The 24,520-nt window shown below is 31.5% G+C and overlaps 1 protein-coding gene across 1 annotated transcript in view; it reads right to left on the bottom strand.

Annotated features, from left to right (window-relative positions):
• LOC126738051 (serine/threonine-protein kinase Tor) overlaps positions 1–24,520 on the bottom strand; it is a 97,379-nt gene that overhangs the window by 53,121 nt on the left and 19,738 nt on the right. The window contains exons 10-18 of the mRNA XM_050443220.1: positions 16,498–16,643; positions 16,242–16,445; positions 15,020–15,151; positions 14,754–14,964; positions 14,527–14,697; positions 7,765–7,895; positions 7,542–7,713; positions 2,485–2,695; positions 2,166–2,429 (exon numbers count right to left, since the gene is read on the bottom strand). Coding sequence (XP_050299177.1) covers positions 2,166–2,429; positions 2,485–2,695; positions 7,542–7,713; positions 7,765–7,895; positions 14,527–14,697; positions 14,754–14,964; positions 15,020–15,151; positions 16,242–16,445; positions 16,498–16,643 — 1,642 coding nt within the window. The remainder of the gene's footprint in view (positions 1–2,165; positions 2,430–2,484; positions 2,696–7,541; positions 7,714–7,764; positions 7,896–14,526; positions 14,698–14,753; positions 14,965–15,019; positions 15,152–16,241; positions 16,446–16,497; positions 16,644–24,520) is intronic.

Here is a 24,520-nt window from a genome sequence, read left to right as displayed (position 1 = left end):
TTCGTATGAATTTGACTTGCTTAGTGGTTGAAATATTTTATTGTCAGTCGTTGGTAAGCTACTTTAAGATTCAGTATTAAAACTTAAGGGAGTTGACGTCATCCTAGGGTATGGTATTAATCAAACTTCTTAATTCATCCAAACTTAAAATATCTGAATTTGATACTAAAAAATACTTTAAGTTTTTTTGCTATTCTGAAGATTCTAAAAAAGTGCCAAAGAAGTAACTCATAGTCCTCTTATTTTTTATCTTTGTGAACAGGTTTTTTATTCAAAAAATAAGCAATTTGAAAAATACTTCAAATTGAATTTTCCTCCAATCGGTTTTTTTAAAAATTTATTGTAATATATTTAGCTGTTTTGGGATCCTGCTCTGAAATATACCAAACAATAGTATCTTAGAAAATGTAGCTTATATACTTTAGGGGTTTCAGGCACTAAATCGTATTGCGGAATTTCTCAGAAAATTAATATTTAAGGATTTAGAGGGCACAAGAACGACGCTTCGGAGTTAAAGCATCATGTTTTATTTTAGGCAGTCAAATAGTTTATAAATTTTTTTAGGGTTTACAGTACGATAGACACCTAGAAATCGTTGAGGAAGTTATTCCAGAACTGCTCGAAAATATTCCATTAGCCCAACCTGCTGTTCATCTACAGCAACATGGGCATTTCTTGATAATAACTTTCCTCAAAGACGTATACCTAGCAACGGACCTGTTATATGGCCTACACAATCTGCAGATCTCTTAATTTTACGTTTTTTTTGTGGGGCTATATACAAAATGAAGTATACAGGGTATCTGCGAAAGGTTGGGAAATCTCGAACTCGGAGATACTACAGGCCAAAAAATGTGAATTGATCCAAAACATACCTTAACCCAAAAGTTGATAGTTGCGAGATACAGGGTTAGAATTATATTTTCTATTTTTTTTATTGCTTGAGAAGCGTTCCAAATTTTGGCATAAAACTCAGTATAGAAAGATTTTTCTGGTATGAGAAACAAGACTCCATTATTTTTTATGGCCAAACTTCTAGAGGATACCACTTACCACACTATTTCGGTTAATAACTTATCATAACTTTTTTGTGCTATCCCGTCTACAAAAATTGACCAAAAATTATTTTTTTATCGTAATACCACAACAAAAAAGGTTCACTTATTACAAAATTAAGTTATTTAATTTTAGAAATTTGTCATTTATTTGCGTGTTTATGATAAAAACTGCATTCTATTATATATTTTTGAAACGGTAAAAGAACTACAAATTTTATAGTTTATAAAGATACATCGTGTTCTTTTTATAAGCTCGGTTTATAATTCAAAAACAGTAAATATGTAACACAAATTACCCACAACATTGTATTCTATGGAAAACAAATCTATAAAAATATTGTTTTTCATTTTCGATAAGTTGAAGGATAACAGAGACACAAGGAGGGTCCTAACATAGAACATTTGTGCAAAAATGATCTGTATCTTAAAAACTAAAAAACTTATGAATAAATTTATTATCGTCAGCTTGAGCTTTACGAAAAAGTAGCATACTGTCGCGAAAACCGTATCCCGTTAACCCAAAATTAAAGATTACCATTCCAAGAGCAATGTAGGCATAATAATTATAAGATTTAATAATAACAATAAGAATACTAATTTCAGTCATCCACTTAATGTAACGTAAATAATAAATATAACCTAACCTCAATTTTATTAATTATCTTTTTACAGATACTTCATCAAAAATTGTCATTTGATGAAGTTTCATTGCACAACAAAACCATGCAGCGTTTTTTTTTGCGTAATGCTGAATATAAACTCAAACATATATATTTTGTGCAAAATAATTTAAAATTGACAGAAAATGTTGCCAGAAATCTTGGCCCTAGCTTGTTTAGTTTGATTATCTAATCCCCAGTTAATAAGAATTAAGCAAATTTAATCGTCTCCCAATGCTTTACATTAGCAGATATTACAAACGAAATTTGTTGAATATTAGGATTGGCCATTATTTATAATTTGGCAAAATCTTGCGACCTCCAGTTTTCTTATATTCGCTATAGAAGTTTCACCTTTTTAAGCCAAGAGTATTAGACAAAAATATTTTACTAAAACTAAAGACATCCTCCTTTTGGAATTGTAAGCTTAATATCTTAATATACATACCTCCTATTACAAATTTTATGCTTGATAACCACTTTTTGCACCATTGGTACAAATATACGAAATTTCTTTCCCAACTGCATAACTAAAGAACATAATGTGTCCATTGCGGTATCCCTCAGTTCGGGATTTTTATCTATAACTCGTACTAAAGGATGAGTTATACGAGAAGTGTAGTCTGAAAGATCAATTAACTCAGCTAATTGATCTATTGTTTCTAATGCTTGTTTAGATACTGCTGTAGGATAGTCAGAGGCGTCGATTAATCTTTAAATAGAAGTAAATAAGTGCCAAATCCGAATTAATTTTAATATTTACCAACCTGACAATTGGTGGCAATACCAAATGCATGTAGTCGTCCAAATTATTGTCAAATCTATGCAAGGCCTTAAGAAGCTTAATTGTGTGTTGTTTATCTTTGGAACTATCGTGGTTTAAAACTTTTAATATTTGAGGAATTAATTGGGGCAGGTATACTTTAAATTCAGCTCCTAAAGCTTCTGCTATGTTTTCTAAAAGGGTAATAATCGTTCCTGAAAAAAAAAAGAAATACTACATTACATTCTGACAAGGGCAAATTTGGCTAGCTATTATTTTTATTGGCGATTACGGCACTATTTAAATAAATATTAAATTAAGAAAATACTCTCATCGCATAACTCTTAAATATAATAATTAATTTTCCACGCAAGTAATTCTGTAAAAACAAATAATATAAAAAAATGACCTGTAGAAAGTTGGGACGAAGGGGAAATACATTGAAGAAATAATAAAATACATAATAATTAAATAATAACAGTTTCTTAATTAAAACATCTTATTTTTGATTCCGCTTTCACAAAATGCAAAAAATTCTACGCTCAAAAGGAAATAAAAAATTTGACCTTGTAGAATGCTTTAAAGCCTGCTTAATATCCAGTTTTGAGTTTTTTCTTGGTGAAACCAAGCCAAACCTTGGTGTAATCCAACATATTTCGGACATATAACATGTCCACTATCAGGGATAGGAAATTAAGGGGTTCTGGCAATACATCTTATAGTTAAAGTTTTTGTAAATCCAAGTTTTGTCCCATTCTCATGTATCTTAATATGCCATTTTTAGTCGTTTTAACCTTTTAACGTTGTCTTAGGCAGTAGAACTATAAGATGTATTGACAGAACCCCTTAATTTGTTGTCCCTGATCATGGACATGTTATATGTACGAAACATGTCGGATTTATATTTTTTAAATAAATTTAGTGGAAGATGACCAAATTACTTTTAGTTATCCATTGATTTATTAACTCCACTGCAAGAATGAACTACTTCTTCAACTTCAAATACCTAGTAGTTTTGTAAGCATTTGACATTGTTAAGGTGACAAAAATTGTTTTAAATATAATCTACACTTTTAATCACCTTGAAAATTAACTTCAAGATTACCTTTATTTTTCCCCGATTATATAACCAACTTTTGTAAAGTACAGTATGTAAGATTGTCTCATTAGCCAATCTGCAGAAAAAACATAATTTTCAGTATTTGGATTTCATTATTTCTTTAACCTGATTAGCACATGTTTCCAACTGCGCAATCTGAACACAATATGAATTTCTTTAAGCAGATTCTGACTTTGCACTCTTAGTGATTCGTTAAGGCATTTCTAATATTCCCTCCCTGCAGATTTTGCAACAAACATTACCAATTTTAAGTCTTTGTTTTTTCTAAATTATTCAATTAAAGATTTTTTAAAATTGTATTTAAGAATTATTGGACTTGCATCGAACTAAGTATCAAAAAATATCGTCAAAGGCTATTTCGTTCTTCGGTTTAATAATTGAGCATACATGATATTTAATGCTAAATTTAAGGATATTTAATTCTAAATAACTTAATTATATTATATAAATAACTTATTTATCTAATAATTTCTAAGCTCTACCACGTGATGTCTCGCGTTTAGCACTACTAGATCCGACTTTGGAATTCGGTAAGACCTGAGGTAGGGAACGCAAAACTCCCACAAACCTAGTCTCAGCTAAAGCATCCACAGTATGAATTTCTGAAAGTATTAGATTTGCTTCACATATATTATTACGGCCCTCATTAAAATTAGCAATGATAATGTTGGAACGCCTCGTCTAAGGAGAGCTACAAGCGCAAGTTTCGGGTGCGCTCAAGAAACATACTGAAAAATTAACGCAGCCTGCTTCCTGCCCAAGACGATGCAAGTGGGGAGTGCCATTGTTGATAAATTGTTGTTAAGAATACTGTGGTAATTTACTTTATTTATTGCGGATGATAGCTATAAGCTTATAACCCTAACTAGTCTACACTTTAAACGCAGAAAAGACAAATAAGGCCATTTTCACTATGAGACAGTCGGAGGTGGACAGCACTTCAACAGTGGGACCCATTTGAAACAACATTTGGAGCCTCTCCTTCAATGGCCGCTGTCTTTCTGGCGGCTCTTCACCCACGGCTCTTAAGAACAGCCTATTTTGGAACCTTCCATCCTGTTTTAACTTACAGCATTTTAGCATGGGGGTATACTTCTCGTATAAAGAGATTATTTGCTCTACAGAGAAAGGCTTTTAGAATCCTGGGTAAACTGAGTTTTAGGGATGACTGTAGACATGTTTTTACCAATCTAGGCATACTTACCCTACCATCTGTTTATTTGAAAATCTGTTATGGGTACACAGAAATTAATCACAATATAGAGTGCGAACAGACTAGTCCCCATATATCAAGGCTTGACTAGATGTCGGAGTGGTGTGGGGTTTTTGGCTGTTAAGCTTTTTAATAAGCTACCTGGCAGACTTATAGAATTCCAATTGAGAAATACACTATTCGGACTCATTTTATTCAAAAGATGAATTTTTAAAGTTTCCAGCGTGGTCCTATATAGTGTATCTGTAGTTAAGGTTTAATTTTTTTTTGAATCACATTTTGTAATTATTATTGTGTTACTTGATATTTTTAATGCAGTATTTATAATTAATTAATGTATAATATATGTATTTTTTGTTTTGTTGGCTTGTGGAAATGCTTTGTATGTTGGCACCAAAAAATGAATTTGAATAGTCAGCTGAATTACTGATACTAAAAATTACCATTAGAGTGAATGCACAACTCAACAAAATCGGTATTTATTTACGTACTACTGTTCGACGCATTAGTACTGTACGGTGACTACAACAGAACACAAGTTAATTGCAACTCAGTGTTATTGAATTTTGTCATATTAGTGACTTGTACGTTATGTACAATATTTGCCTTACATCACACTTTCCTGTCTGTATAGAACTGAACAGCTTATTGCAAATAACACCGGATCATACTCTCGGCAATTTAAATCCTTTCTTGCAGTCTGCTCCCTCGCCTGGAACGAAACCAAGCGTCAAACATTTTACGAAAGCATGTACCATTCAAGTAGGGTTTCACCGGCTCTGTTCAATCAGGAAGGGCAGGCCAAATAAACTCTAATTCTCGCATAGTTAGTGTGGACGAATATCTTGGTAATTTTTGCGAGGCTATAAGTTCATTGGAGCAGGTAGCTCGAATATGTTAAAAACTAACATTAATAAGTAATCTTTTATAGCAAAAAATAAGCTTTGATTTAATAGGGAATGTTGGGAGTTCAAACCTAACGTTAAAAAATACTTTAACGAATATGGGAAGTCGAAATTTACTTTTGAAACTTAAATTTCTTGAATATAGGAAACAATATAAAAAATTGCTCACACAAAAAAAGCTTAACTATGATGTGCAGCTGTCAGAATTTCTCTCTAATTGTAATGACCAAAAAACTTTTTGGACTGTAATAAAACCTCTCAAGGGAATATCTCTTTTCGCTTTAATTTGGAGTAAGGAGTAGTGAGGAGGTTTGGGGACAGTTCTTTTCAAATATCCATACTGGTGTAGTTCCTGAAAATGTTCTGTATATTGGAGTGGCTGACTCAATACTTCCGTTGAACTAAACGAGTTGGACTCTGTTTTGGCTGGCTGTAAAATTGAAAAACTCTAGGCTCTGACGGTATATCATATCAATTTTTGTAAACCATAGAATTGGAGATTATTTATATCTTTATTTTTATTTACAAAGATTATTGATAATTGCTCATTACCTAATCCTAAATAAAAATATAATCTATAACCCTAGTAATACCCGAGTCCCAATCAGGGTTCAGAAGAAAAAACGAAAAGTAAAATAGCTGCCTTTATAGACTTTCGTCGCGCTTTTGACTCAATTCCTCATTCCCTTCTCTGGAATAAGTGCTTAAAATACTAACTTAAAATAAATGAATCTAAGTCAAAGGTCTTATGTTTTAACAGATCTGGAATAAAACCTGCTATCCGTTTTTGTTCCGTTTTTGTGGAAGAGATAAAGAGCTAGAAATTGCGAGTGCATACAATTATTTAGGTGTCCTGTTTTCCGCCGCGAGCTGCTTCAGTAATTACCATCAAGAGTGAAAATGGGATCATTTGCATGTAGCAAAAAGATATTTCAAAGAACTATTCTTAACTCATTTACTAACTGCTTAAGTGCTTACCAATCTGATGACTAAGATATGCCGAGAATTTAGAAAAAATAAAAACCAGCTTTTTCAAAGCGCTGTTACAACTTTCTCGAAATACAAGTTCAGCTCTTGTCAGGCTTAAAGCTCGCATAATATACTAAGTTCGTTATTTTTAAATCAGCTATTCATTTTTTTTTAATACTTGAAATGGATGTCGAAAGACTTCGAAAAATTTGCCTATTGTGCCAATAACGATATAATATATAAACAAAATAAATCAGAATTATTGGAATTATTTTAAGAAAGATGTTGCAAAGCTAAGCTTAATTTTTTTAGAAATGCAATCTATACTTGTTTCACCCATAACTCAATGTAAAAATGCTTACACCAGCAAAATATTTGAATTTTACAATTGACAATTAAAAACATAGAGAGAGAGAGAGAATTACACACCAAACATAGGCGACCTATGTTTGGTGTGTAATTCTCATGTAAAGGAAACAAATGTACACTTATTTTCTGAATGTCCACTATACCAATACTTAAGACCACCACTTTGGACAGATCCTTAACATTTGGCAGATCTAATTAATTTTTGATACTAATTTTTTTGCATATTATTATTTATATACTTTTAGGTTAGTTCTTTAAATTTTGTAACAAAAATACTTTACATTTTGTATTTACTAACCCAATAGATTCTTGTAATGAAATAAATTTTCTAAATACAATAAACGAAGTATAATTCTAAATGTAATATTTATTTAAAAAGATTTTTATTATGAATTCGCCAAAACATTATACATTTTATTTAACGTTTGCTCCCAAACAATCGAATACGTTAACTTTACAAAAATGAGATATTTTAAAGTTATTACCTTGTATAGCGCAATTGGGGGTCCAAAACTCCTTAATCAAATCACAAATATCGTCAATGTAATTTCTGATATGCTGTTTCACGACGGATATTAGCTGGGCTAATTGCTGGAATAAAAATTCTCTCAAGTTTACGTCAGCGGTGCGTAAAACATTTAATAGACTTGGCAAGACCTGAAATAGTTTTTTAATATCCTGAAAAGCAAAAAAAATTCTAAATATTACCTGAGAAATATAAGGCACACATTTGATTCCTAGACTTTTAAATGTAAAAGTTATTGCCTGCACTACCATGGTATGGTACTGGTTCAGAGCCGGATCCTTTATGATTTTTAATAATGTTGCTATTGCCATTGCTAAAATATATGAAATTTATATATAAATACTGATAGTAAAATATAATACTTTAAACATTTTTAACTAATTTGATGTATATTGTTTGTAACCCACAACACGTTAAAGATTTTAAATCAGAACACATTTCAGAGATATAACATTAAGAATACATTATACTAAAATCCAATCTTTTTAAAAATATTGATTTAAAAAATCCAATAACTCGTTTAAAAGATAAAGAAAAATGTGTACTTCTGAGAGCACGTTTACCGCTCCGCATTATCTTTTAGAAAATGACGAATTTACTTAAAATGCCTTATTTTGAGACCTAACTATATTTGGTAAAGCGCTGTAAGAACTAAACTTTATTAAGTTTAGTAGTAGTAAACTTTTTTGAGACACCCGTATGTCGCCCTTATCAAAGATTACTATAAGTAAAAGGAATATTCAAAATATATAAACTTCAATAATATTAACGTAGAATGTCAAATCTAAAAATTACACCATGAAAACTACAGTTTTGTAACGGTTTAAAAGTTTTATTAACTTTTTGGTAACTGTTTAAAAAATAAGTCATAAAATCATTTTCCAAAAGATTTTTTCTCGTTTTCGAAATTGAAAATATCAATCAAAATTAAATTACTAATATCGCAGCCGCCAACGTTACTAAATCAGAACTTATTACTTCTAATTTATTCTATGCCTCCTAAATTCTTTTAAAATTAAAAACTTAAATAGCAAAGTTTCTTTTATGCAATTTTATTGTTTATTCCATGAACGAATATTTGAGATACCAAATTTTAAAGCACAATGCTAGACTTCTTTAGACATAAAAGAGTAGCACATCTGTTGTGTGGTCTCCCAATGTAAAACAAATATTTGTGAGTTAATTAATAAATAAAAATCTTAGGCTTTACTTTACATCAAATATATTGTGATCGTATTTCAGCATAGTCAGAACAAAAGCAAACAACATGTCTATCAAACAAGCATTGGTAATATTTTTATTTTATTATAATTTCTGTAATCTAAATTTATTGAGTTTGTATTAAATAAATCTGTTAATATAGTCGAGACATTTCTAACCTAGGGTATACAATTCTGCATTGTAACTTAATCTCATGCATATAAGAAAATATTTTGGTAGTGTTCTACCATATATAAGCTGTTCTAATATCTTTTCATGTAATTTCATTATCAGAAATGCATAACTTAATAAGGTATGATGCACAAATTAATTTGTAAGGAAAATTACTGAAATAATTGGGTATTTATTTGTCAATTAAATAACCAGTCAAACCAGTCAATTAAATAAGCGTGATGGATTTATTTTATATAAAAAAAGCAAATCCATCTCGATACTGTTGATTTTGACTGACCTGATCATTCACTAATAATTATAATTTCATAGAGACTATAGACTATACTCAATGTAAATAATTTAGTCATGCAGATCTGTCCAAAAAAAATGGCGACTATTACTATCAATTTATATCGCTAAGCTAATAATTAACATTTCCCTCCGAACATATCTGGTTTGATTGTTTTGTACGCTGCGCTCCTTGGAGCAACAGAGCCAGCGGACAGGACTGCAGTACAGGAGGCTCTCTATCCAAAGAGCAACCATAGATGTGGACATTTGGTTTCTCAACTGGACTAAAGAACAAGTTACTCCAGTTTTGCCAAGGCAGTACTTCTAAAAATGTTTCTGTTAAACATAAATCCTCTCTAGAACTTAATTAAATCTGAGAAATTAATTAAATAAGTCTGCAAACAGTATGCTAGAGTTAACTTAAAACTTTATTATAATTAATTAAAAATTGGATAATCTCATCAGCCATAAGAATTTACTTCACTTCAACATCTACTTTGATAGACCTTAACTGGACTTTATTAAGCTCGGCTTAAAATGTCTTAACAAAGAAATTTCCGAAAGTGATTTACTTCAATATTCAGTGGAGCTTGATACAGTTATTGAGCAGATATCTAATGGCACAATTTGAAAACGTCTCTTCGTAACGACCTGTTTAGTATATTAAATAAATTGAAGTCGAATTTATTAAATTCAAGATCTTACCTATACTCTTCACACAAGATCCTAAAATCTAATAATAACAAAATAAAAAATCAAAATTTAGTCTTAATTTTATAATAATTTAATCTCTTAAGCAGATAAGGGAAATTGCTTAGTGATTATGTAAAAAACACTTTATATATCCAAACTTGAAACTTTTTTGAAGAACACAATACCTTTGTATACCCTCATATGCACCAACCCTACAACCCCACGTCTTTATGGTTTACCCAAGTTACATAAAATCGATATTCTATTAAGAACAGTGGTTAGTTTAATCGAACGTTTAACAAGTTAAACACCCCAATTTCCTTTTTATCCAACTTTCTCCTAAATTTGATAACTTATTTAACAGCTTTTTCTCAGCCCTAAATTTGGTGTTTAGGGCTGAGAAAAAGCTGAAAATTCTACTGATCTAGTAAATGAACAAACAAACTTGCAATTGCCAATCTCTTGGTTTGTTTTGATCTAACTAATCTTTTTCCGACATTACCTAAATCTGAAAGTGTAAATATTATTAAAAACATGTTGAAGGATAAAAAAAATAGTAATAATCTTATTTCCTTATTAACATAATTTAACCATAACTTAACAAACTTAAACAAGTTTTACCAATAGCAAGATGGCTTGGCAGCGGGTTATCTCCACTCTTGGCGGATGTTTTCATGGATGATTTAGAACCAAATTTTATAATAACTGACGACGAGATTTTGAATTCGTATAGATATGTTGACGATTGTCTCAGTTACTCTTAAACAAATGAAACCAAACACTTCCTAAAATTTCTTTTACACTAGAAATAGAAGCTAATAATAATTTATAATATTTTTTTATATTTAACTATACATAAGTTATCTAATAATTTAGAATTTTCGATATATAGAAAACCCATTCAAAAGAAATAAATATTCTTAAACAAATTGCCTATAATAACAAATATAACTCCAACCTAATTAATACTTTCAATAAAATCAAACTAGCTAAATAAAAAAAAATAAATTTTTCCGTTACGTTAGGTTAAAACGTTAAAAAAGACAATAAATTTATTTATTTACCATTTATTAATTCTTATTTAAGTTTATTGCAACATCCATTTATTATAACTCTCGCCAGATGCAACGCGACGCTTCTGTTTATTGCAATTTCCACTCATTTGCTCCATCCCCACCAAGCTGCAGTGTAGCGTAAATCCAACTAGTTAAACACCGAGTGGCGCGAGTTTGAATTGTTTAAATTTAACCAAGATTTACATTATGTAAATTAATGCAGATAAAATGAAACATCACGTGCAAATTCATAAATATATTTTTAAAAATACAGAAATATGTATGTTATATTATATGTAGCTTTATTTTATTAAATTTATTAAAATAATACGGATTAGGTTTTGCTAGTTGTGGCGCGGTTTGCTAGAGTGAGTTCTGTGCGCGACCAATCAAGTGCGACAGATGCGCTGTCGCGTTGAAATGAGAGGCCGAGTGCGGGCTCCTCTTGAATTGCGAATTTATTATAAAGCTAAGAACAACTTTGGTTGAAACAAAAGAGATCAACAAGGTTCGATTTTGGTTAATAGCGAGGATAAAATTGATACATTATCAAAGAGTGATTTAGTGGCTACAGTCTGATTCTTGTGACGGTTCATATGTGGGACGTACTCACAGACTCTTAAAAACATGCATAGGTGAGCACTTAAGTAAAGCTTTTTCTGTATTTGGTAAACATATAATATCTAGTAATCATAATTTTCGCACAAGGCCTAATTCTAAAATCGTTCAACAAGGTACTTCTAAAAATTACAATCGACTAGATTCCTCTTGTTTAAATATACAAGAACAGAAAAAAATAAAAACAAAATACAAAAATATAAACCTCAACAGACCTTAAGTTCCGTTACATAAAGAGGCTTTACACGGTTACATAAATTACAAACTATTATCAGGCTCTTCACCCAAACGCAAGTTCACTGTTGAAGCCTAGCTTGTTCGACCATTTTATTTTAACGTCCAATTTTTCTGACAATTTTGGGGTCAATATTTTCTAGACTGAAGTGAAGTTAAAAGTAGGATGACTTACCGATTTTAACGTTGTGTTTCCCACTTTTCAACATAATGTAAACACAAATATCGAAGGGTACCTACGTCTCCCCCTTTTTCAAATATTGTACGTCCTTTTACATTAAGTGGTATGTTATGTTTAGTCTTGAATGTTCTTAAATCTATTCTTATATGTGATTTTAGTTTGCGGAAAGGTTTTTTCCACTATGTGGAACTCCTGTGCATAACTTTTATCTTTTTACCTTTAACTTTAAAGTGCTTTTTCGTATAAAAAATAAAATACTGGTTGATAGTTTCGTACAAACATTATATATTTTCTTCTAAACATATTTTTCTTATTTTTGTGGATGTAACATGTAACTAGGTGAATTGAGAAGTAATATACATTCTACCTACGAACCAAAAGGTTGTTTGATTTTTACCTCTAAGTTAAGCAAAATATTACAACATTAGTCATGCATATGCGGAATTTGGTTGTCTCAAGATGAATCAGTGGAGTTATTTTCATACCGTTTGCTTACATCACAAAATTATTAATGAAAAATCTCCTGCTTATCAATACAATAAAATTCACCACACCGAACTTAAACAACGTCAAACCGTAACGGCAAGTATATGAATTTCCCGATAGGATCATAACCTTATCACATTTTGAATGATACCGTATTTAGTACTAATAGTTGTTTCGTTCATACGTAAATCTAATGATTTACATGCGTTATAGTCGAAATACATGTCACCGTTGATCCCACTCGATATATGTCTAAGACCCTTTAAAAATTTGTGCAATAGCTGGTGACTTTAACTTGCTTGGTTGTCAACATGGCAACATGGTGTAACATGTCTTAATGACGGCCATAACCTACACACTGAATATTCATATGCGTGTTCTAATATCGCTATTGCGTCATTGCTTGGGAATGTATTTAATTGCTCGGATTGTTTTCAAATTTTTTAACACCCAAATCCAGAGGGCACCTTTCTTGATCTTTGCTTCTCAAATATAAAAAAATACTACACCTGGTGGTGCGGTGTAGTACTTTAACTAAACCAGTGTTAATTTGTTTAGTATCTCATTAAAGATGGGTGTTTGTCCTACTTTTTGGGAGAGGTCGTATATGACACATAATATACTTAAGGCTGATGATGTTAGCGATGTCACCAATTACCGAGGAGTCATAGGAAGGATAACAAAGGAACTAACTTGGCGGAGTAAAGGCCAGATTATTAAACATCAACACGGTTTTCAAGTGGGCCATTCTCCTGTTACCAACCTCATTTTATATGAGAACTCTCTGTTGGCTGCTTTTGAAAAGGGTTTGCAGGTTGACGCTGTGTATACAGACTTCGCGAAAGCTGATGTTTGATAGAGTTAATTTTTCTCTTATTGCTGCGAAGTTTGCACGCCTGGGTTTTGGCTTAAGCATAATTTCTTGGCTTGAGAGTTATTTGCTTGGGAGATTTCAGTAAAAAAACGTAAAAGTAAATTTCGTGTAAAACTGAAGTTTTTTCCTGTGAATCTCATTTGGGGCCATTGCTCTTTAATCTGTTTTATATGATATTCCAGTACTTCTAAAGAATTGTAATTTTTTGTTATTTGCTGATGATAAATTGTTTTTAGCTATTAAATCCATTTATCAATGTGAACTATTGCAGAAGTATTTGTCCAGTGTAATATAAATGGCTTGAAATTACATGTATTAAAGTGTAATTCGCTTTATTTTTCTTGGTGTCGCAATCCAATTTTATTTAATTATATCATGGTTCTAAGTGTTAAAAAGAGTAACGGACGTAAAAAATCTTAGAATTATTATGGATAGCAAATTATCATTTTTACCACACATTGAAAAATCCATACAAAGCGCATATAGAAGTTTAGGTTTTATATATAGGTTTAGTGGTGATTTTTCTTTGCATTTTTTGCATTTAAGTCCTGTTTTATTCATTGTCGCCCTGTTAAAGATCTCATATTGATGCCATTGAAAAAATACAGGATAGATTTTCAAGAAATTGTTCCTTTAAACTTAAAATTTCCCAAAATTAATGGATATACTGTCTATAAATCAATTTTAACTATAAATATGCTTGAGTTAAGGCTGCTAAAGACTACAAACATTTTATTATTTAATTACTGAATGGAACTATTGATTGTAGTTTTTTGAGTATGCTTAAATTTTGTGCAAATAAAGGGACAAAACTTAAACATCTTGCTATGTTGATTTCTATAGAAATTAAAATACTTACAGCCTGCATAGTCCAATTACCAGAATGCAGCATTCTTTTGATTTGTATGGATTAGACCTACCTGGATTAATTTTAATTTTTGGTGTTATATTTTGCTACTTAAATTCTTTATTTTTATTCTGTAAATTTGCTATTTAAATTTACGTTTCTTCATTTGTAAAATGGTTAAAACCGTAAATAAAGATAAATGAAATCAAATTCAAATTCCTACTATACTTTCCACTTGTCTTAAATAAATAAACTTCATTTACATAAAATATAGTTGGAATATGTGCTTACCCAGATAATATTCTTCCAGAGTACTCGAACTCATATTGACAAGCATCTCACTAGATGTTAAATCGCTGTCTTCAGTAGCATTTTTGTCTGGCATTTGTATAAGCGTGGGTGCTTGAGGTAAATAATCCATTTCTCCCCGGTGCATTTTATGTTTGCAGGGATCCAAAGCGCCTAAATTTCGTTTGAATTTTTAATAGAATCAAATTGTAATAGATGAATTAACGTACCCAAAAGTCCCAAGACTCTTATAGTTTCGCGTCTAATATAAGGATGTTGCTCGGTTTTCAAAAAATTCATAAGAACATCTAATAAACCGGGATATTGACTGTAAGGCCTAATCACGTGACCGGTGGCACCTACTAGTTGACCCAACGTAATTAAAGCGGCACATCTCTTGTCTGGAGCCGAAGCGTCTCCGAGAATTTCAAGAAGAATGTCCTAGCAAATATAAGATCCTTAATATAAAAGAATGGAAATGTAAATTTCTACTAACCATTAAGTCCTGCATCCATACTTGCAATTCGTTATCGCCTCCACTTACTTCTGCTAAGTCTCCTATTGTATAAAGGACTGAGAGGACAACGGCGGGATTAGGTTCTGCTTCTCGCAGCTTTGGAACTAACACCTATGATATATGTAATTGGATTTTAAAAAAAATATTCAATCTCAACATATGCCATTTTGGCATGAAGGCATGCTGCTTTTATAAAAAAAAAATTATTTGATGGTGTGAGATTTTTGCCTGTTACACTCTTTAATTAACTGCCTCTCAGAGTTACAAAACTGCCTGCTCTCTTGCAATTTAAAGCCCAGCTAAGAGATATTCATTGAAAACTCATATTATTTGGTAGATAAATTTTTAGACTATAACTCTCTTAAACCGAATGGTGGGTCAATATATATTGTATTTGAAGTTTAAAAAATTTAATAATTCTACTGACGTTATTTTAGTTTATAATTATAGTGTTATTATAACATTTTTATTCTAGTATTGTATATCTATGTATTTATTGAGTATTTGTCGACTTGTTTATTGATCGATTTATTTATATACCGGATGACACAGTTTTTTTATTTCAGTTATTTTAGTTTTTTTCTTCTTATGGGCTTATTTATTAACCGATTTAAAAAAATAAAGTAAATGCCAAAATTAATGGTTTGGGCATTTTAAATAGGCGTCTAAAAGATTTAAGTCATAAAATGCAATAGAAACTATTTTTCCGTGATTACTTGATTAAAAATTAAAACTTTCAACGGATTCATGGCACGCTATTTAACATTTTTATAAAATGATTTTTTCTATGAGTATAAAAAAAATAGCAAATAGAGTATCATTATTTTCAGAATATTATTTTCTATCGAAATACGTAATAAAATACCAAGTGTCCCATTTAAAATAAGAAAGTTAGTGTCACTTCCTGTTAAACCGGAAGCAATGGAAAACAATAGAATATGTCAACAGATGCTCTTATAACTATTCTGTAGATATACCAAATTTTATTTATTTATCTTGAGAAGTAAAAAAGTTATTAAGTGTTCTCTTTTTTCTTTGTCACCCGGTATATACCTATGTATTTTATTGACTTGTGAAAATACCTTGTATAATAACAGTAATAAATCCGATTTTAAAATCCTGAACACTAATTCGACCTGCCCTTTATATATTGCACTATAATCTTACTTACTTTTACGGCTGTTTTTAAAAATGTATTTACCTTGAGTATGGGTTCCATATAAGACCTTATCATCCTTGGGGCTCTGACCACTAAGTGATCAAGAAGAGTAGCGCCTTGTTCCTTATTCCTGCCTGTACCAGAATGCTGCAATTCCGTCAATAACTGTACTATCACTTTTCTTACACTTGGCATTATATATGCTGGATTTTTACAACACAATCTTCCAATTGTAACAACTGCAACCTTTAATCCAAACAAATTAGAATTTATTTTCCTCATTAAATGTAGAATTTACCTCTCTAATCCTAAACTCTTCATCTTGCAAAGCAATAAACAAAGCATCTAGATACTCTGCTTGCGATAACTGCTCATCGAAAGTTGTATCTAGAGAAGCTAAAACTGCGTAACGAACTTGAGCGTCATTATCAATCAAGCCAACACCTAAAATGCAAATTCAGTTAAACTAGTGTTAGGGGTATATAAAAAAAAGTAATAAGAACTAGATATCTAAAAAACGAATACAAAAAAATAGGTAAATCTAATCCCATTAAAAATAATAAAAAGTGTGGCCAGCCTAGAAGACCATTAAGACCGCCTAAAGAAAATGCCTGAGCTTGACTAATACATCCTATAGAAAAGCTGTCGTAAAAATGTCGTAGTCCTATTGTCCGCCTTTTTCGCGAAGACCCTAGGATCTTCATGAAGTACCGGCTGATAGTGAAAAATGATCATTTTACACAATTAGCCGGGCCTTTTCCCCCATATAGTGTAATTTCGCTTGCTTCGCAATCAGACTAACTTAAATAGTCGCCACTTCACGAAGAGCCGGCTGATTATGAAAAATGAGATATATTATTACAATTAGCCCAAATATTAATGTAATGAGATGATCCGTCTGGAATTAAACTTTATTTAATCTGATACAGATACGTGCATGTATTTATAACAAAAATATAAACAAAAATATTTATTAAAAAAAAATAACAAAATAATACTAAAATATAGTAAAACATGAAGTTTAAACAAAATTTACTTATTTATTCGCACATGGACCACTTTTGTGATACCGTGAATTACATTGCATATTTGCTTTAAAGCACTGACATCTTTTGCTTTTACATTGAGTTTTAGATGGTTGGCATGAACATTTAACCTAACCTTTTCCTTTAAAAAGATATTCTAAAGATACCTCCCTTACTGATATAAACTTATTTTTATTTATTTGATCCAAAGTAATAAACCCAGCTGTTGCTTTTTTTATATCTGGTCTATTAAACCACGATTTAATAATACCTCCGACAGTGCCAACCTGATACACTCCATTTTTAATGTCCAATAAGGTTTTGAGGATCCCCTGGACTGCGATCAACTTTATCAATGTTAATAAGGACGCATTCACCCACATCAACATTAGGTAACATTTTTTTTGTCGCAGCTACCATTTGATCAGCCTGGCGCTTTTGACCTGCAAATGCTGATGTACCTGCAACTGTTGCGCCTCGATTGTTTTCGAATTATTACATATATTACACATCGTTTTATTTATCGCGCATGAAAAATGTACAGTAAAATTACACATTTCACATACAATTGCTGGCGCATTATAAATTAGCTCTTGACATTCTACACATAAAACAGAACTCTGCAATTCACCAATTTCGCTTCTCATTGGAATATCCGGGTCTTCGGGTATAAGGATATTATCGCAAACTGTGTGTTCTTGACTGGTAATATTAAGAGTATCATTACTTTCTTTTTCTGATAAAATATCATTCATATTTTTCCCATTATTTTGATCATATAAAGCAGTATTATTTTCAGTTTTTTCTAAACCATCATCTGAATCTGCTTTATACTCAGGGTTTTCCTGATTTGAACTTAGCTCGTTGGTAAGTTCTTCCAGCTCTTCTTCCGTGGATATAGTTGGTACTATATATGGTGGAAAGCTAGTAGACTGAAGACCTAATTTGGAATTACTTCCAAATACAGCTTTAACTGGGGTTCTACCTATCACTTGGTGTAAAGAATTATTTTTCTGCCAGTGTACGAAGTAGCAACCTGCTGACCAAGCTGTAGTATTATTATCCCTCATCCAAGCTCTAATCATATTTTCTACATCTTGATTAGCTCTTTCGACGCTGCCTTGACTCTGAGGATGTCGGGGTCTACCATGTATTATATGTAACTGCGGCCAAAGCAATTTCAACTCTTCTATTATTTTGCAAGCAAACTCTCGGCCATTTTCGCTTTGCAAAATTGAAGGGGCACCAAATTGTAAAAGAATCTTTATTAGTTCTTGAGCAACTTCAGTGGCATGTTTGATCGTAGAGGTCTTAGGCATATATACTTAGTGGCGTGATTTTGAAAATTCAAAATCCACTTGAACTCTCCATCAGCAATAGATTGTAAATCGATTAAATCTACTTGTCCTTGAGTCATAAAAGAATGAGTTAGAATTGGCTTCACCACAACTTTAGCTACAGTTTTATTTTTTTAGCTGGCAAGTTTCACAGGCTTTTAGAAACATTTCAATGCATGGCTTTGGGATAGAACAATTTTGTTGTATCAAATTAATCATTTTGTCTCTAGAACCGTGGCCACAATTAACGTGAATATCTTTTAATCTTTTATAAATGTCTTCTTCCGAAATAATATAAATAACCGGATCACCCTGATTCGATACCTTTTTGATCACACATGTCTCTCCATTCATTGTTACTATATCATATTTATTTAGAAGATAATACTCTCTTCTTGTTTTAGTTGTAAAACTTTTGTTTTTGGCAGTGATGATTTCTTCAGCAATCTGAAAATAAATAATATGTTGTTCTTAACTAATTAAATTTTTAGTTTTCCATTATCGAATAGTAAGTATATGACAATTTTTGGGTTCCAATTTTGACAATAAGTAGAAAATGAAAGAATCAATAGGAAGAATAAATTCTAATATAAACATTTTCTGTAAAGAGTAATTATATTATACAAATTGCAAAAAAAAACGTATTTACTATCTAAAAAAATGTTTTCTTGAAGTTACGTTAAGTGTGCCATCCAAAATGTTGACAGATTTTTTAAAAGAAGTGTGCAAAATATGCTTTAAACTTATTTACATGAAATATTTTATAATTATTTTCATCCACTTTAAATCTTCCTAATATTATGCATCTGACCCAACCCAACCCAACCCTGCAAACTAATTTTGAAACATAACCTCTAAACAAAACCAATTTCGATATTTTATTATTTACCTTTTTTAATTGCTCCCCACTATATGGCTTTTTCCTAGGAAATTTTTTGTAAAACTCCTCGTAGTGCTTTGTGAATAATAATTCATTATTTGTTTCCATTTTGGCACCTACACTGAGACTTGGACACACTAAGTAAACAAACCCAAACAAATTAAACAAGGAAGCCGCTTTATTCACTATAAGCCGGCACTTCATGAAGAGGCGACTGTTTAGGTTAGGCTGATTGTGTAATAACGATATAACATGATCTGGTGGAAAAATTCCGGCTGATAGTGTAAAATGATCATTTTTCACCGGCACTTCATGAAGATCCTAGGATCTTCCCGAAAAGGCGGATTTCACAATAGGACTACGACATATACATATAAATATCTGAAGTTTATAATCAACAATACTGAAATGATACCTTTAAGTAACCTACCGATTACTACTAGTGAAATATTTGAAACAGCAATTTATTTTGTCAGAAGGTACATATACTCCGGGCTATCATATAGAGGAAAAGTCTTGTGTAATGTAAAACTCTCCTTAAGGGAAATGATTAGTTAGAAAAGTACCAAGAGCTTTTCACAAAATAATATTAATAGCCTCCAAGAATGATCTAATTTTGTCAAAAACTAGTACATGTTTTTTATGTGGCTAATGGTTCACTAAGAGTTCAATTCCCGCTCTGGCAGCCACAGTTAAACTGGAAACCCTTAATAAAATTTTGTTTTAAACATTTACATATTATACTAATTTTGAGTGTCATTGCTAAATTCCTTTGGCCTAAATATCCTCAAGCGCTCTCAGGCCTTTCTATTGGCTTGACACGTGAAAAGAAATCATAATCAGAACATAATCGTCGAGTTCAAGGAATGGCATGTGTACATTTTCCGATTTATTTCAATTTAATAACCATCGAACGACACTGACTTGTGACCGTGGCACCAACATCCATGCGCTTGTGAAGTCTTGAGTACACCTTCCAACAAAACCAAGCATCTGGAAAGCCTTATTGATAACATTATCTAAGTGATGAGAAAACTGTGAGCTTGTATCGAAAGTGACACCCAAATCTTTAAAAAGAGAAGCTTCTTCAAGGATATAGCGATCTATCTTGTAGTTTAAATTAATAGTATTTCTAGAACGAGAAAAAGCCTTCATTTTACATTTAGCTGAATAAAGTACCATACCATTTCTTTCGTATTGTAATTTGTCACAATCACCAGATGATTCGATTATACAGCTCAATTCGAGATCTTCGGCAAACAACAAAAATAGGCAGATAGTGAACCATTCATCTATATCATTAATAAAAATATTAAAAAAGAAGTGGCCCGAGATGAGAGCTTGATGAGCCTTGAATAACTCCAGATGGAACCTGAATAGTTTTACAAAGAAAAGTACGATCAGACAATTAGCTCTTGAACCAGGACCAAAAAGGTTCAAATAACAATGCCAATCATTCTTAATTTATGCAACAAAATATTGTGAGGTACCCTGTCAATACCCTTGGAAAAATCTGTGTATATTGTATCTACTTGAAATCCCTTCTCCAAGGCATCCAACAAAAAGTACACCGGTCTAATAGTTGGTAGCACTGATTTTGTCGCCTGACTTATGAATAGGTTTTAAGAAACTCTTTCCAGTAGTCTGGCAAAACTCCAGTTTAAAGAGAGATTGAATATGTAGTACAAGCGTTTGGAGAGATTAAAGCTACATTTTTTTAGGATTAAAGTTTAAAATTAAACACCATCTGGTCCAGGACCCTTGTTCATATTCAAAGATAAGAGTTTAGTAAATATATCTGATATTTTAATTTGAAGGTGTCTGCTTGTTTGACATCTGTTGAGGGGTCTTGTGTTAACAACAATTATTAACTTGGGAAGGCTTTTGTGTGAGATTAGGTATAAATTAAGTTGAAATAAGTTATGGAAATTACTTGTATTTGACATAACTTGTGAACTCACACTTCTTCAGGTCGTGCTCTATACGTTGATACTGTGGTGCTAAAGCTGCTTTTTTCCCATATACCATGAGGCAAATTGAAGACACCCATAATATGTAGGGTAGAATCCGCCATATGAAGGGCGAGTGGGTGTAATTTTTCAGAAAAAGCTATGTAAGATTGTGCTGACGAATTGGGTTCGACATACAGGGTGTTCTGAAAAATGTGAGAAATCTCTCGGATTCAGGTAGAAAATGAAAAAATAATAAGAGATTTTCTTATAAAAAAATTTCCTATAGACCCTCCCTACGAAGATACGGCCCCTTAAAGACGTCGCTGGAAATCGGTTTTACTTGAATGAATTTTGAAGTACTTGGTATAAAAAAAATGTAAACCTATGTTTTTCTTAAAACGAAAAACAACCTGAAAAAAGAATGTAATAAATAAAGAAGCTTATTCGAAATAATTAAATAAAAACTTCATAAGTAGATTCAACTTGGGTTAGAGAGTTGATAGATCCTATCAACACTCCATGGTTCACTAAAAAATTCACCAGTTTTCGGCGATTGGAACTCATGACTAAAAACTCCCTCATTGTAAAAGTACAACTGTCACAAGCCATTATTTATGTTTTGAAAAGCACTCAGCAATTATTTATTTCAAGATAGTTTTAACTATTTTGAGTTTTTTTTTAATTGCCTTTTTTCGAATGTGACATAATCAGCTCCACTCTATTTATACACCCAGAGAAAATATTCCAGAAAAGACATGGCAACAGCGCGTTTTAACGAAGTATTTATAATTAACACAAAATGCCTAAACAAGAAATATCCCGCTTATTGGTAAAAAAGCTGAAAACCGTTTTGTAAATAATTACCTTATTATTTTATTTTCTACCTGAATTCGAGAGATTTCTCACTTTTTCGGGACACCCTGTATACTATGACAATATTCAAATTAACAGATCCAACTGAGACAAAAACTTGTTTAATATTATCAGGAACATAAAAACTATAGGTATAGATTCGTGTATAGCAATTAAAACCCCTTCCCCTCTCTTGAAGACACTGGTACTGCTAGAATGGTCCTGGTGGTAGATATTAAAGTCAGTGACGCCAAGTTCTGCATCATATATGCTATTATGCAACCAAGTTTCTGTAAATACAATAAGGTCATATTGGCAGGCTGGTGAGTTATTTTGTAGCACATCTAACTTAGTTAAGCCTTGACTGTTCTGGTAATATACCAAAAAACTTTAAGTAGAATTCGGCCGACTTAGTATTTTTTTGAATAATTTTAGAAACCCCTTAAATATATCGAATCCCTAAGCCTCTTTCTTCATTCGATAATATCTGCCTAAATTCAACTCTTATTGTGGCCTACGCCTCTGCCTACATCTTGGTCAGATCTAGATCTACGTAGATATTTCTGCCTTTTAGTTTGGTTCTGGAGCGAATAACAAGCTTTGCTTCCTCTTACTTTTAAAAAATTACTTTAAGAGCTCTGTGGCCGGTTTTGTTAGATTTTCCCATTCGGACTGTGATTTTCACTTCTACACTGGAGATATTAAGAGAATATTTACACTGTCCAAGTCCGTATTTTGCTCGGGCAAGTTATAAACGATAACTTTGTTTGCACAGGTTTGGCGATCATGAAGTTCAACAAAAAAATAATTATTTAATCCAGAAGAGGTAGAGGTGGTGTTCAAGACATGTGTAGGTGTAGGCGGTTTCTTTTCAAGATCCTCTTTTAACTGCCCAACTTCCTCATTTAGTTTATTATCAATAGCTTGTAAAATTGTTTAAAAACGTATTTGTGACAAACCGGATTGGCAGTCCTCACAAAGAAATTTCAAGAGTATGCTGGCCTTTGTTCCACTATCCTAATTTTAGATAAAGTTAAGCCAGAGGCGACATTCTTATGAATTGGCCTGTTCCAGCTGTCGCATATTTGAATTAGCTTAATTCACTTTAAATTTTAGACACTGCATTTTTAGGTTAGGAAGTTAAAAAACAGTCCTAAACTTTTATCACAAAATGTTGAGAAGCCATTCTACGCAAAAGTATTGCCTGAATCTGCTGCACTAAATAGGTAAGATTCTAGACACAATTTACTATAGGAACGTATAATCTTCCACCGGTATAATGTTAAAATCCGCTCCACTATTATACAAAAGAATCCTATATGCTATGAAGGATATAGGTTATAGGCTCCTTTTTTACTCGTTCCGATTTTTATAGGTACAGTTAATTGTGATAATTGTTTTTGATGATTTCAAATATTCACACAAGACGATTATCTCAAAGATAGCCCAATAACATGCGTTGCACTACAACACACATTTTGACACCAATATCAATAATTAAAATAAAGATTATCATACACAACATTTATTTTTTAATAGAGAATTGTTTTAACCAATACACCAAATATTTTGATATTATAGAATATCAAAACATTTGAGTTTTGTGTTATTTAAATAATCGTAGGCAATACATCACTATAAATCTTTAAGTCTTTAAATGCTGTTAAACAAAACGCTTTTATGATATCTGTGAATATTGTTAAAAAGTATAATTTGAAATAAACAAAATTAAAATGTTATTAATAGAAACTAGAAAAAACAATCACATAACGGCGATAAGTCCAGATGAATTGCGAATTGGTTCAAAAAAAAAGTATAAGGGTGTTCTATATATATGATTTGAGTTTAACAATTTCATTCAAAATCTCGAACATAATCTAATTTGACAACAAGATATGTAATATGCTTAACATTCTTCCTGCAACTGAATGCTTTCCAATTTAATAAATTTTGACTATAAATACACAGATCGAAATATTTTGCACCACCGTAAATTTTCGATTTTTTTTTTAATCGGGAAAAATAGATTAAAAATTTATTAATTGATTAGTTTTAATTAAAAAAACTAATAAAATTTAACAAAAATTACTGTTAGGATTTTTTTTAAATATAAGCCTATTTTTTATTACAAATTGAAATTAAATTAAGCTCTTTTTAATGAAGGTACTGAAGAGCCTGAATGAGATTGGAGATATGCTATTGAGGTTGTGCCATTCTTTCCAAGAAGCGTGAACAAGCTCTTGTATAGTCCTAGGTGGGTTTCCGCGTACTGGCT

Source organism: Anthonomus grandis, chromosome 6 (assembly GCF_022605725.1).
Source record: "Anthonomus grandis grandis chromosome 6, icAntGran1.3, whole genome shotgun sequence".
NCBI lineage: Eukaryota > Metazoa > Arthropoda > Insecta > Coleoptera > Curculionidae > Anthonomus > Anthonomus grandis.
Note: the sequence above shows the minus strand (reverse complement) of the source record. Positions and strands in the feature narration are given on the sequence as shown.